The 13,914-nt window shown below is 43.1% G+C and overlaps 1 protein-coding gene across 1 annotated transcript in view; it reads right to left on the reverse strand.

The window, feature by feature from the left end:
• Window positions 1-13,724, reverse strand: part of LOC146523166 (uncharacterized) — a 33,042-nt gene extending 19,318 nt beyond the window's left edge. The window contains exons 1-6 of the mRNA XM_085154195.1: window positions 13,403-13,724; window positions 12,000-12,080; window positions 5,784-5,989; window positions 4,707-5,037; window positions 3,859-4,085; window positions 3,659-3,710 (exon numbers count right to left, since the gene is read on the reverse strand). Coding sequence (XP_085010321.1) covers window positions 3,659-3,710; window positions 3,859-4,085; window positions 4,707-5,037; window positions 5,784-5,989; window positions 12,000-12,080; window positions 13,403-13,640 — 1,135 coding nt within the window. The 5' untranslated portion in view covers window positions 13,641-13,724. The remainder of the gene's footprint in view (window positions 1-3,658; window positions 3,711-3,858; window positions 4,086-4,706; window positions 5,038-5,783; window positions 5,990-11,999; window positions 12,081-13,402) is intronic.
• Between the last annotated feature and the right edge of the window lie 190 nt (window positions 13,725-13,914).

The following is a 13,914-nucleotide window of genomic DNA, read 5'->3' on the forward strand; positions in this document are numbered from 1 at the left end:
ATCCAATTTTGCATGTTTTTTTTTTTTTTAAACAGCGCATTGTGTATGTCAACAAAATGTTTTGCACCACCAAAGGCACCTGCAGTAGCACCCAAAAGGCAGAGGAAGATACTAACCATAGCACAAAAACTTGGACTTTGAAAGGAAGGTGAAAAGGTAGAAGTTACCGTATTTTTCAGATCATGAGGCACACCGAATTATAAGTCGCATTAAGCGAAACAAAACCACAGAAGACCAGAAGTCTTGTTCTTTGTCCAGATGAACAGTTCCCAGTTAATCAGGGTATTTAGGATGCTTTAGAACCGCTTGGATTCTTTGGAATGGTATGGAACTTTGGATTTTCCCAGAGACTGTGACAGTTTGTGAAGGATATGCATAATTCTGGACATAACACTTTTTGCTCAAATGTAAATAAAAGCTGAGAATTTTTTTTTCCACAAAAATGCCTCTTGTACATCATCTTATTATCTTTTGGGAAACACCTGTGTCATTTCCCATCAAAAAATAACTTGCTAGTTGAATAAAACTAACTTTAAGTCAAAATTTGCCAGGGGTATAAATAATAATGGGCTAGACTGTATGCTTTCTGGCTGATGCTTTGGTCACTTTTCAATCCTGGTAGTGATTTCACTCTAGTGGTAACATGAGCCGAAATCTACAACCCACACAAGACGTTCCAGCCCTGTATTCCAGTCCTAAATCTAACCTTATCCCTAAAGAAGTCATAAGAGAAAACAAGTTACGTAAGACAAGAGAAAGTCACGAAAAACAAACGGAGAGAAAAGTAGTAAACAACTAAAGACAAATAGGTCCCAAGTAAGGGGAAAACAAGCAAAGTAAGACAAGAAAGTCATGCAAAGAGAAACACAGAAACAAAAGCAAGAACGAATTTTTAAGAAACACAAGTTTGAAACCCAAGAGTGGGAGGAGCAAAGAAAGAGTATAAAAGCCAAGAGAGCCACAGAAATAAATAGAAAGAAATGCCGAAACGTCGCGAGGGCCCAATGATGTAAAATGCTTATACACCCAAGATGGGTCATTTTTTGAAACAGGGCAGGGACATCACCACCCGGCCCCAATGATGGCCCGTGCACTTCAGACTATCATGTTAGCCAAAGCCAAATAACTATATTTGTAAGATTTAAATGTGCTGTTGCTCACAAGTAAAATGTGAAATAATCAGCAGCTTGTTTTGATTTAAATATTTATTTCCCACAATAAGTTCAACAGGGCAGATGTACTTAAGTTGGTAACGAGGATCCATTACCTTAATTGGCTGCTTGAATCCTTCATTTTCAACCGTGTTTATTGGTAGCATGTCTTTAGCAAGGCAGTAGGCATTCGTTATGTCGCTATGTCTCTTAGCTTTTTTGTCATATGGTAAGACGCTGGAGAATGCCAACTCAATTGACTGTTGCTGCTTCACAGGGATTCCCCTGGTTGTTTTCGATGACGAAATTCAGTCAGAGATTGAGCGTGCTCTAGTGGGTGGCACTGCTTCAGGTGATAAAAAAGGTATGTTGTATTTCCAGACTTTGTGGGAACATGCTTTCGGCACAATTTACATTGCGCGCTACTTTTTTGTCACACTTCAAATAACCGAAATACCTCCTCAATACGGAACTTCTCTGGCCTTTCGACAATCTCTCTGGCATTGGAACCGTCATCTGTGTTCTCTTCGCTAACCTGGTCACCCAAGCTCTCGGTTGATTTTTCTCTAGTCGGCACACTCATTATCTCCATTACCCGGCCGGCACGACAGCTGGCTGCTTCCCAAACAACTACATGTGCGGGTTGGCACTTGTGCTGTACCTAACAAGTCACGTGACTTGACGCTGCGGCTGTGATTGGTTTGGCTCTGCGCTACTTAATTTGGATTGGCTGTTCTTTTTTTCTTTTTTTTAAGAGAGGAAGAGAGAGATGAGGACTATCGCAACAGTTTCATTTTTCTAACAAGAAAAAGTTATTTCACAATACATATCGTTATCGTTCTATCGCCCAGCTCAACTTATTCCCAACCTTAACCAGCACTTTAATGACGTTAAGTAGTGTTTTCCCAAGCGATTATAAGAAAAGAAGCAAACGTATAGATTGAGTCCAAACGGTTTTCATATTTCCTCATTTTTTCCAATGTCGTCATTTAGGAACGAGTTGGGTGCCCGAAAACGTAATATGTTGACGATTTGTCACCTAGCGTAAAATGTTACGCTCTGGAAGTGAGAATGTGTTGTCAATACAAGCTGTGGGGATAAGGTTTGCTGTGTCTGTCAGCTTAGTGTCCGGTGTCATGGAGATGCTATCAGGAGACAGTACATCAGGAGCCTCAAGTGCCAGTGTCCTGCAGGTTTTAGATGTGTTCTTGATCCACCACAGCTCATTAAAAAAACCCAATACCTCCTAAATTACTTCCTCAACATGTCTCTAAGTTCTCCAGAGGCCTGGTAATAAACTAATTATCTGATTCAGGTGTGTTGACCCAGGGTGATATCTAAAACTTGCAGGACACCGGCACTTGAGGACTGCAGTTGCCTAATTATCACATAATTATGAATGAAATGTTTTTATTAGACTTGTGTACTGATCATACATCAGAGACATGAAACAGCAGCCCTGTCTAGAACTGAACTTTATTCATGTATGTCACGGTTCTGGGTCCGTTGGACGCAGTATTTTGAGTTTATTATGTTTTGGTTTAACTTTGCATCATGGATTGTTTTCTTGTTCTCTTGTTGTGCTGGTGTTGATGATGATGATTATGATGATGTTTATTATTGGAGTTTCATGTTTCTGTTTATCCATGTTTTAGGAATTGTGGTCTCATGTATTGTTTGAGTTTCATGTATCATTTTCTGTCCGCCCCTCTGTGTTGAGTCCGTGTCTTTGAGTAGTGTTTCATGTTTCCTGTTATATTGTGAAAGTCTTTGTCTTATGTTAGTGTGTGCAGCTTTGTTCCCCCTGTCTCGTTAGCCCTGATCTCTCCCAGATGTGTCTCCCTCCTGTTGCCCATTCCCTCATTACTACCCTGTTTAGACATAAGTTGTAGCGTGGGTGGGAAAAGTGTTTTTCCATGTTTGAGTCCGTGGTGGGGACCGGTTTGCATCATAATTTCCATAGTACAATTTTCTGGTTCGTGTCAGACTGTTCATAACCAACCATGTTAATGCTACAGATGTAGTCCCTCGTTTAGGAATAAGGTGCTCAATGTGTTTTGACTGCTCCAAGAGCACACACACAATCCAGAGGTCCAGTTGAGGTCCAGGAAGCAGCTACAGCCACCTGTCAGTCAAAGAGACCATATCCCCAACATTAAGCCTTACCACTGACAGCCTTGCTTGTAGTCCTCTATCACGGTACCACTACCAAAAAATGACCACCATCAGCATTCTGAATGACTGCTGTGTAGTGGCTCGTGCTCCAGTAATCATGAAGTGCTTTGAAAAACTGGTCCAAACTCAGGTCATCACAAGCTTCCCAACCATGATACACACACAGCAGCATGTCTACAGAGCTCTACAGAGGACTTCATAGTCACAACTGTGTCCTGACCACCCTAGAAGCTATGCTCGGCAAATCTTTATTATTTCAGCTCAGCATGTGATCACAGTGGTGATAACTGAATATTGTACTGGACAGATAAATTAAAAAGCTTTGAACTTACGATTGGGCGAGATCGTATCCATCTGAGGGTCCTCAGACCTTTTCTCTGGACTCTAAATTTCAACCAAAAAGTAAAAGTTTAGTTTTTTAAACTATTTTTTAACTGAAATAGTTTTTTTTTCTGATTTTTCATTCAGAACAACATGCTCCACATTTATTAACAATGTTTTCACCCTGATGTTAAATTGGTTCTTGCAGTACCTTCAGTCGGATGTAAATACCAGGATTCCCAGTCCCGTTCTTGCAGATCTCTTCTGCAGTCATACTCTCCACTGTTGGAGGAATTAGATTGTGGTTGCGACCAATTAAGATGGTAAAAGGTTCACCAGCAGCCAGCTGAGGGAAAGTGGACCTCAGCAGAGCCAGGAAGTCAGCCTCTTGAAGACCACGAGGAACATTCAGCTCATGAGACGGGTGATTCTGACACACTGAAAGAAAACAGAGAAGCTCACAAAGTCAGAATCAGAATGTCTTTATTGTCATTGTCACAGGTAGAACGAAATTAGAATTGATCTCTGATCAATGCATCATCCATACAAATGTAACATTTAAATAAAATTTGTAAAATAAAATCCATCCCCACACACATGCCTCAGTCAGTGCATAGATCGCTTCAGGAGTAGCGTGATGGACATTTTTTAGTAGCAGCATTAAGACATATTTTTGTGATTTGGTAAAAGCTGTGTTTGAGTCTGTTTGTCCTTACGCTGATTGCTTTGTATCGTCGGCCCGAGGGCAACAGTTCAAACTGGGAGTGGCCAGGGTGTGAGGTATCTTTTATAATGTTATGAGGTTTTTTAAATACAGCGGGTAGTGTGACTACAGTCAGAGCAGTTTCAGTCATCGACAAGTTAGAAGACATGTTTTCCTGAATCAACTAATAAACAGGTAACTCAGCAAACCTGCACAGAGAGCTGGATGACTAGTACGTTGGACTCTTGAGACATGCAAAGCCTCTAAATCAAGTTAAGGAGCTAATAAGAGGCAGAAAACGTTAACGGCATCAAATCCTTCCAAAGATCTTTGAAGGTTAAAAGCTTTCAACTTACTTATATATGTGATCTTATCAATCTTAGGGTCCTCAAGGATGCGGATCTTAAGTCTTAAATCTTCTTGACACAGTGACTGTTGTATGTAGAGGGTAGATCCCCGAGAAAGTCTGATGATTTCCTCTGGTGTCACAGAGTCTCCTTTCAGAGGTTTAAGTTTGTTGTGCTTGGCCCTTAAAAAAAGTTCAAAAGGTTCATCTCCAGCCAGCTGAGGGAAGGTAGACCTGAGTAGTTTCAGGAAGTCAGTTTCCTGCAAACCACGATGAACCTTCAGCTTGTGAAGCGGGCACGTCTGAAACACTAGAACACAGAGGAACGCTGAGAGATCAGTTCAATTTTTCCAGTATTAGGAGAAAGAAATCATCACTTTCCTGTTGTACTTTCACTAAATGTTCATCTGATACTACTTTCCAATTGAATCTGGAATCTGCTTTCACAGTTTGGAGGTACCAGTGGTGACATGGGCTCTCAAATGAAAATATTCTTGGTAATATAGTAGATATTTCTTTATTAATATGTTACAATTCCTACACCAGGGAGGAGTGCAGAAAGATGAAGATGTCCATGTAGCGTGCAGGAAGGCAGCACAAACTGTATACGTGTCCTGACCAATGTTCCCTCTAATTTTTCATGTATCTGAGCGAACACACAAACTCCCTGAGCGATCCCTTGGACCACTGTGAGCGACATCAGACGTGTGCACTGTGGTCACGCCAGAATCGAATCCATCCAAGTTACATGGTTTATTAAAATAATCATTAATCAAATTATAGCATTTACATTTACATACAAGCTCTGACTTGTATCATGGGTATAAGTCTGGTCTGGGAGATAGTCCTGTAACTCTCTGTCTGCAAAATACAGTTGATGTTGGGCAATTAATTATATAGTTACTTCTTCAAAAAAGTTACTGAATTTTGCAAAAAACAAAGTTTTTTGCAGCCGTTTACCTAAAAATGCAACTAAGGCATTTTTTTAAAATAAACATTTCAAACTATTTATAGAACAATCAGCTGTTCTGCATCAAATTTTCTGCCCCCACATTCCTAAACCACTAAATGCCATATTGCCATATCATGTTTTGATTGGTCGAAATGGTACATTTTTCAAAAAGATAACACATATACTTTTGTCCACATAGTAGACATTTATGCACTTGTCGTATAACCTTGATGTTGTTACATAATCCAGCTCTGTTGTGTGTCCTTCCTCCTGCTCTAAATATTCATACTCTTCATCCTCTATCGGTGCCTGAAATCTCAGGCTCCTACTGTCCTCCACCCCTAGGAACAAATAAATTCTCATGTTAGTCACAATTATGTGTTGCCCAGCTCAACAAGAACTTGACCATTTACATAACCGAAAGGGAGCATGCTGCTACTATCTACTGTTTGTGCTTTAAGAGGACATGAGCTAATGTATCTTTTCCGTTACAACCTTCACGGCTCGACCCAACTCAGTTAAATTGTTTTTTATTACAATCAAGTACTGCCTATGTGCGCAAGGTCATTACAGCAATGCTACTAAAAGTCCCATTTTGCATACAACAAAAGCACAACATCACACTGGAGAAACTTGAGGCGATGGTAGACCTGCTGTGTGGTCTATAGCTTTTTGTCAGATTTGGAGACAGGCTTTGAGGATTAGATTTTTGTGAATGACATGCTATCATGAGTCATCGAGTGGCAAAACTGACTAGCCAATCGGTGGAATGCAATCTGTTGACATTACATTTTCAGATTGACTGAATTGCCTTAGCTGAGTAGGTATTAAAAAACGTACCTGGTGCGAGACAGCACCCACAGGAAAACCATATGGACTGAGTTGAGCCAGGCAAGCAGAGTACATAATAGTGGTGTAACACATGTGTGTGTATATATATATATTAGGGGTGCAACGATACACAAAATTCACGGTTCGGTTCGGTTCGATACTTTGGTGTCACGGTTCGATATTTTTTCGATACAAAAAAAATGTTCATGCCTTTTTATTAATTTGTCATTTATTAAATTTTCACGGCACATTCTGCACCACATCTCTGTGCGTTCATCATTTGTTTGAAGCCAGCTCACCTCCTGCAACCACTTTTCCGAGAATACGTGCTTCTTTTGTGGTTCGGACTCCTTCTGACATTTCTTTGGAAGTGGAGGAACATCACAGTAATTGCTTAAAGGAGCTTCTTCGACATCTTTAAGAGTTCTAAACAAATGTCTGTCCTCCTCCTGAAAATCTTATGTACGCAAACACGCGTTGCAACTTCTTATCTTGTGCGGGTTTTTATTTTGACAGCGAATGCGCACCTGCGGACCACTTATGTGCAGCCCTGGTTATTTAGCTCGTCATATTGCAGCCACAGAAATTCTTTTGTCCATGAAACCATAAAGCTGCACTTTCTTTTTGCCTTATAGTCTGATTTGTCATAACTTTTCCGTTTTGTCACTTCTTCACCCTGACCTGTCTTATTTGGCTCAGCAGAACTAAAATATATATCCTGCTGCTTTTACACACGCACTAACATAACGCTCAGCGATTCTCTGCGCGATCAACCTCTCACATGTTTAAGCTGCGGGAGATTTCACTTGTCATGTTTGCATAGTAAGCTAACGATTGATAAGACGATGTCAGAGGAATTGGTGCGCAAATTATCATCACTCACAGTTCACGCGATTGCAAAGTGAAAGCAAAAAACAAGCGCAAATTCAAACGCGATTTCAGTATGTCACATATTGACAGTGGCCGATGCCAATGACATAATTACCCAGCTACATTTCCGAAAGAATGCAAAAGCATTGACATATATTTTTCCTTCCTACGATAGGCCGACGGGCAGGGCAGAGATAGATTTTGGTAGCCCGACTGGAAAAAAGCCCCAGGACGTCAGGCTAGCGATTTTGCGAGCCCTGTATCTGATTGAGGAATCACTCATCTTTGGAAAAGAGAGTTTTTTATGGAGAAATGTCTCTTTCCAAAATAAAAGCTATACTATACGCTTCTTCTGGGCTATATTCTCAGCAGCATATTAAACATATCAGGTCCCCATAAGGAGAATCATGTGCTAACGGCTGTCTAAATGACTCGGGTAAAGCTTGTAGCATGCGCGCTTGTTTTTGTCTGCTTCCACTTGTCTTTGCACTAGGATGATGTCGGAGTAAATGTGCAGTCATATTGGTTGTGTTCCCACTAGTGCTGTCAGCGTTAATCTGAAATGACGTTAACGTCACAACACGGCAAATCTCCGTTAACGAGCTACCGCGGATCGCCTCATGAGTGGGGCTGGAAGACGTCAACACATTAACGAGCTAACTGCGCTAACACACTAGTTCCCACCAATTGAGCATTGCTGGCACATCCAACATACTGTTTTACTTTTGTCCATGACATGCTTACCTTCAGGGTCATACGTCACATGAAAACCAAAATAGTTCCAAACGCCAGATCTGAATGAGGGCGGGGGAGGTTCAATTTGCCATGTTGCAACTAGCCTAGCTTCTGTCTCGCTAGCTTGCCCTGTGCTCAGTGAATCTGTGTTCGACTACTCCGCCTAGGCTGCACTGTCGAGCGCAGATCCACTGAGCGCTCAACACAGACAGCATCGTCAGAAGGAAAGTTGATAAAATAAATTAAAAATGTTGTATTGTTCGATACATATGCGTACCGAACCGAAAGCACTGTATCGAACGGTTCGATATCGATACAAGTATCGTTGCACCCCTAATATATATATATTGTGTATATATATATATATATATATATATATATATATATATATATAAAATATATATATGTATATGTATATGTAACTATATATATGTATAAAAAAATTCCCCGCTCGCCCCTGCAGGCAGTCAATCCTTCAAGCTCTGGTCCTCTACCAGAGGCCTACTTGCTTGAGGGTCCTGCGCAGTATCTCAGCTGTTCCTGGGTCTGCGCTCTTCTGGACAGAGATCTCCGATGTTGTTCCCGGGATCTGCTGGAGCCACTCGTGTATTTTGGAATTCACCACACCTAGTGCTCCAATTACCACCGTTACCTTCACCCTTAACATCATCTCGAGCTCCTCTCTGAGCCCTTGGTATTTCTCGAGCTTCTCGTGGTCCTTCTTCCTGATGTTGCTGTCATCCGGAACTGGTACATCGATCACTACAGCCGTCTTCTTCTGTTTGTCTACCACCACAATGTCTGGTTGGCTAGCCACCACCATTTTGCCCATCAGAATCTGGAAGTCCCACAGGATCTTAGCTCGGTCATTCCCCACCACCCTTGGGGGCATCTCTCGTCTCGCAGATTTCTAAGAGAGTTTAAGCAAAACTACATCTGTGTAAAAATGTGGTCTTTCAGACCAGCTTTGTCCAGCCACTGGTAGGATTTCTGGATATCAGTCACTTCTGCTATCTGCCGGTGGTACATACCATGCAGGGGCCTTTCCTGCCATGATGGTTCCTCGCCTTCCTCCTCTTTCTTGGGTCTCTGCTGCCTGAGGTATTCATTGAGCACGCTGTCAGTTGGGGCCATCTTCCTGATGTATTCGTGGATGTTCCTTGTCTCATCCTGGACTGTGGTGCTGACACTCACCAGTCCATGGCCTACTTCCACTTAGCGTACAGCCTTAGGGTGCTGGACTTGAAATGAAACTTTCCATGGTCAGGAGCTTTCTCATCTTTATGTCAGTGGCTTCTATCTCCTCCTTTGGCCAGCTTATTATCCCAGCCAGGCACCTGATCACAGGCAGGGCGTAGGTGTTGATAGCCCGGATCTTGTTCTTACCATTCAGCTGAATCCTCAGGACTTGCCTGACCCTCTGCAGGTACTTGGTGGTTGCAACTTTCCTACCGGCCTCTTCATGGTACCCATTTGCCTGTGTGATCCCCAGGTAATTGCAGCTGTTTTCTATTTCTGCAATGTTTCCTTCTGGTAGTTTGATCCCCTCAGGTCTGACTACCTTCCCTCTCTTTGTTATCATTGGACTACACTTCTCCAGTCCGAACGACACACTGTTGCACCTTTACCGCACTGTAAATAAATCCACTGTCTTCTCCCAAAGGAATCCTGCATTCAGTCCTCTTTTCTACACCTACCCTGACAGGAACTTTGGATTTTCCCAAAGACTGTGACAGTTTGTGAAGGGTGTGCATAATTCTGGACATAACACTTTTTGCTCAAATGTAAATAAAAGCTGAGAATTTTTTTTTCCACAAAAATGCCTCTTGTACATCATCTTAGTATCTTTTGGGAAACACCTGTGTCATTTCCCATCAAAAAATAACTTGCTAGTTGAATAAAACTATATTATGGGCTAGACTGTATGCTTTCTGGCTGATGTTTTGGTCACTTTTCAATGCTGCCAGTGATTTCATTCTAGCAGTAGCATGAGACAAAGTCTACAACCCACACATGTGGCTCAGGTAATGGAGCAATCCAGGATTGCACATCAATGCAGAGACTGTTCTCACTCCCGAGGCATAACATCCCGACGTTTTGTCACGTCCCGCGGGGATCCTAAGGAACGCGAAAGGGGACCTTCAGCATTCTTATGGTACGCGCCGAGTTATGGATGAAATCCAGTGGAAGAACGCTCCCGCGGTACTAGACGTTCCAGCCCTGTATTCTAGTCCTAAATCTAACCTTATCCCTAAAGAGGTCATAAGAGAAAACAAGTTATGCAAGACAAGAGAAAGTCACGATAAAAACAAACAGAGAGAAAAGTAGTAAACAACTTAAGACAAATAGGTCACAAGTAAGGGGAAAACAAGCAAAGTAAGACAAGAAAGTCATGCAAAGAGAAAAACAGAAACAAAAGCAAGAACGAATTTTTAAGAAACACAAGTTTGAAACCCAAGAGTGGGAGGAGCAAAGAAAGAGTATAAAAGCCAAGAGAGGGACAGAAAAGACAGAAATCAAACAGACACAAGACAACACACATTGGGCCAGCCTGAAGAAGGCAAAGAAATGCCGAAATGTTGCGAGGGCCCAATGATGTAAAATGCGCATACATCCAAGATGGATAATTTTTTGAAACAGGGCAGGGACATCACCACCCGGCCCCAATGATGGCCCGTTGTTGGCTCTTAGGTGACAGTTTCCTCGTGGCTGTGTGCAGCGGGGCTAGGGTAGGGTCTGTGCTGACGGACGTGGGTTACTGACGTGGTAGCCTGGCTGCCCCTGGGTAGTTCCGGGACAGGCGTGAGGTTCTGGGGGTGCTCCGTCTCTGGGCTGGGGCCCTGGCTGGGCCTGGTTTGTGTGTTGCCGGGGTTGTGGGCGGGTAGGCGTATGGGGGCCCAGCCCTGGGGCAGGGTGCCGCCAGTGCATCGAGCCACCTGGGGGGCTCTTCAACTGATAGGGGAGGCTGTTACATCTTGCAGGAGGTCTCCCCTCTTCAGGAACTCACTCTGCAGGAGGGGGAGATATAGGAGAGGTATATGAGCAGGCAGAGGGAGGTTTGGAGTCCTCACACACCCCCGTTCTCTGTGGCCTATTGGAGCGGGGGGGCTAGGAGGAGAAGTTGGCCGTCCGATGGGGGTCTGGAATGTGGGGCCTCCCTGCTGCTGCCGGGTTGGGGCAGTCTGCTTCTCTCCACCCCAGGGAAAAGGGTAACACTACCTGGGTCTGGGTGCAGTTTCCCCCTCCAGGGGCCTGGGGCTCGGTCACTCTGGCACAGCTGGCTGTCGGTGGAGCTCACGGCACATCAGTGCAACCCCCCCTGGCTTCTGCTCCGCGGCTGCTGAGTGACCCCTCATCTGGGACTCTCCTCAGCTCTTTCTGGGACAGTGGCGCGGCTGCCCCTCTGTTGGTCTTCCTTGGTCTCTTGTGCTCTGAGAGCCTCTGGATGTCCGGAGTTTTGATCTCCTCCATACCTGCTTCATGCCCTGGAGGACGGGGCTGTGTCTCCCCACACCCTCTAGCAGATCATTACATGAAGGAACCTTTTAAATACAAGCGCACTGATGCTCACAGGTGTACACACGGGTGCTCACAGAGGAGAAAAGAAAAAGAAAGAAAAAGAAAGGAGAAAAAAAAGAGAAAAAAAAGAAAAAAACAATACCTCCTAAATTACTAAAGTTCTCCAGAGGCCTGGTAATAAACTAATTATCTGATTCAGGTGTATTGACCAGGGTGATATCTAAAACCTGCAGGACACTGGCACTTGAGGACTGCAGTTGCCTACCCCTGGTTTATCACATAATTATCAATGAAATGTTTTTATTAGACTTGTCTACTGATAATACATCAGAGACATGAAACAGCAGCCCTGTCTAGAACTGAACTTTATTCATGTATGTCAAAGTAACTTCTTACTCAGCTCATATTTGTCCTGCTCCTGATCATCCAGTAATGGACCACCTCCATCTTCACAGACGGAAAACAGCTGCTGGTCGTCTGCAAAAGTATGTTTAATGTTCAATTTTAGAAAAAACAAATGTGACATGATAGAAGATAAATGAAGAAAAAGTTTCTAGCAATGTTAAGATCTGCATCAAGTTGATGAGTATCCTGTACTTTTATACACTGACCAGACACTTTATTAGGTACACCTTGCTAGTACCTAATTGCTTTAATTCTTTGTGGCACATATCCTTTGAGCTTGGGTCCTATACCAAACGCTTTGGAGCTTGAGGGTCCTAAGCAGTATCTTAGCTGTTTCTAGGACTGCAGTCTTCTGGACAGAGATCTCCAACGTTTTTCCTGGGATCTGCTGGAGCCAGTCGAGCCACACTAGGTGCGGAGTCACCGCTACATGAAGCTATACATTTTTAAACATAAGTTGTTGCGTAGGTGGTAAAAGTGGTTTTCCATGTTTGATTCCGTGGTGGGGACCGGTTTGCATCATAATTTGCATAGTACAATTTTCTGGTCCGTGTCAGACTGTTCATAACCAACCATGTTAATGCTACAGATGTAGTCCCTCGTTTAGGAATAAGGTGCTCAATGTGTTTTGACTGGTCCTTGTGTTTGGAGCTACCTGGTTTTGGCTCATCTTCACTGGCCATCCTGGCATTCTCTTTGTCTGGATCCTCTATTCCTTTGACTGTAAGTGCCATTTATAAGTAGTTCATGTTTTTATTTGAGGCAATTTGTTTAATGTATTATCTGAAATTTGATGTTTGACAATAATGTATATCATTTGAGTTTATTTTTGAGTCTCGACAGAATATTGAGCTTTATTGTGAAAGTTTTATGTGGAATATAAACAAGCGGACGGCGGAGCCACACAATGGTTTTACCGTCGTTGCTAACGAAAGTACGCATAAACAGTCGGTTGTCGGTCCGGTGTGTGATCATATTAATCATAAGAGAAAGAGAGAACTCTAAGGAATTAATACAGCCACTACAGTGACCATCAAAACCATGAAAAAATATTGGCGTACACAGTTCATTTTGCGACTCTACGAAACAAACGAAAGGTACAAAAAACGACGTATCGTCAGTTTCAGGCCAACCTCTGTAAACCCTAGATATGGTTGCGTGGGAAAATCCCAGCAGACAGGCCAGTCTGGAACCAAAGACCTTTCTTTCTCACTCGGATTCTCATTTTGAGCTACTGTAGGTCGTCTTGCCCATTTGAAGACATCAAGTTGCTGCTATGTGATTGGCTCATTTGTTGTTTGCATTAACGGGAAGATGAAAGAGTGTACCTAATATAGTGGCCGCTGAGTGCTTCAAAGCACTTCAATAAATGTTACAGGGGCTAAAACACCGACCTGCCTCCTGCTTTATCTCAGGCTGCAGGAGCTCCAGCAGTCTCCTCTGCCGGTCGAGCTCCTGCCTGAAGCCCGCAGCCTCCTCCTCATAGTCGGCTACAGTCCGCTCCACTACCGATAAGATCTCCCGAGCGGCTGTGCTCAGTTTGTCGGTGATGATTCCTCTCAGTATGTCGCTCTTGGACATATTAGCGATGTCTGGCTCGCTGTCCCAGCTCTGCACCATCGTCATCATCATCGAGTCGCTCGTGAAATAATTTCTTTTTTCCCGCGTGGGAAAATGTTTCTGTCGGATGTTTAACCCTAGAAGTTTTTTACCGAGCTAGTGAACGCGCAAAAGTTGTCCGGCTGGAAACATCAAAGGAAACACCATCCTAGGAGAAAATGACACATAGCACAGTAATAGACTATCACACTTATTATTTGACTATCAATTATATCAGTATTTATTAAAAAAGAAGACCCCCGCCGCCGCCGCCGCCGCCGCCCAAAAAACCCATTTAGGTTTATTT

This window comes from Neolamprologus multifasciatus, chromosome 3 (assembly GCF_963576455.1).
Source record: "Neolamprologus multifasciatus chromosome 3, fNeoMul1.2, whole genome shotgun sequence".
Lineage (NCBI taxonomy): Eukaryota > Metazoa > Chordata > Actinopteri > Cichliformes > Cichlidae > Neolamprologus > Neolamprologus multifasciatus.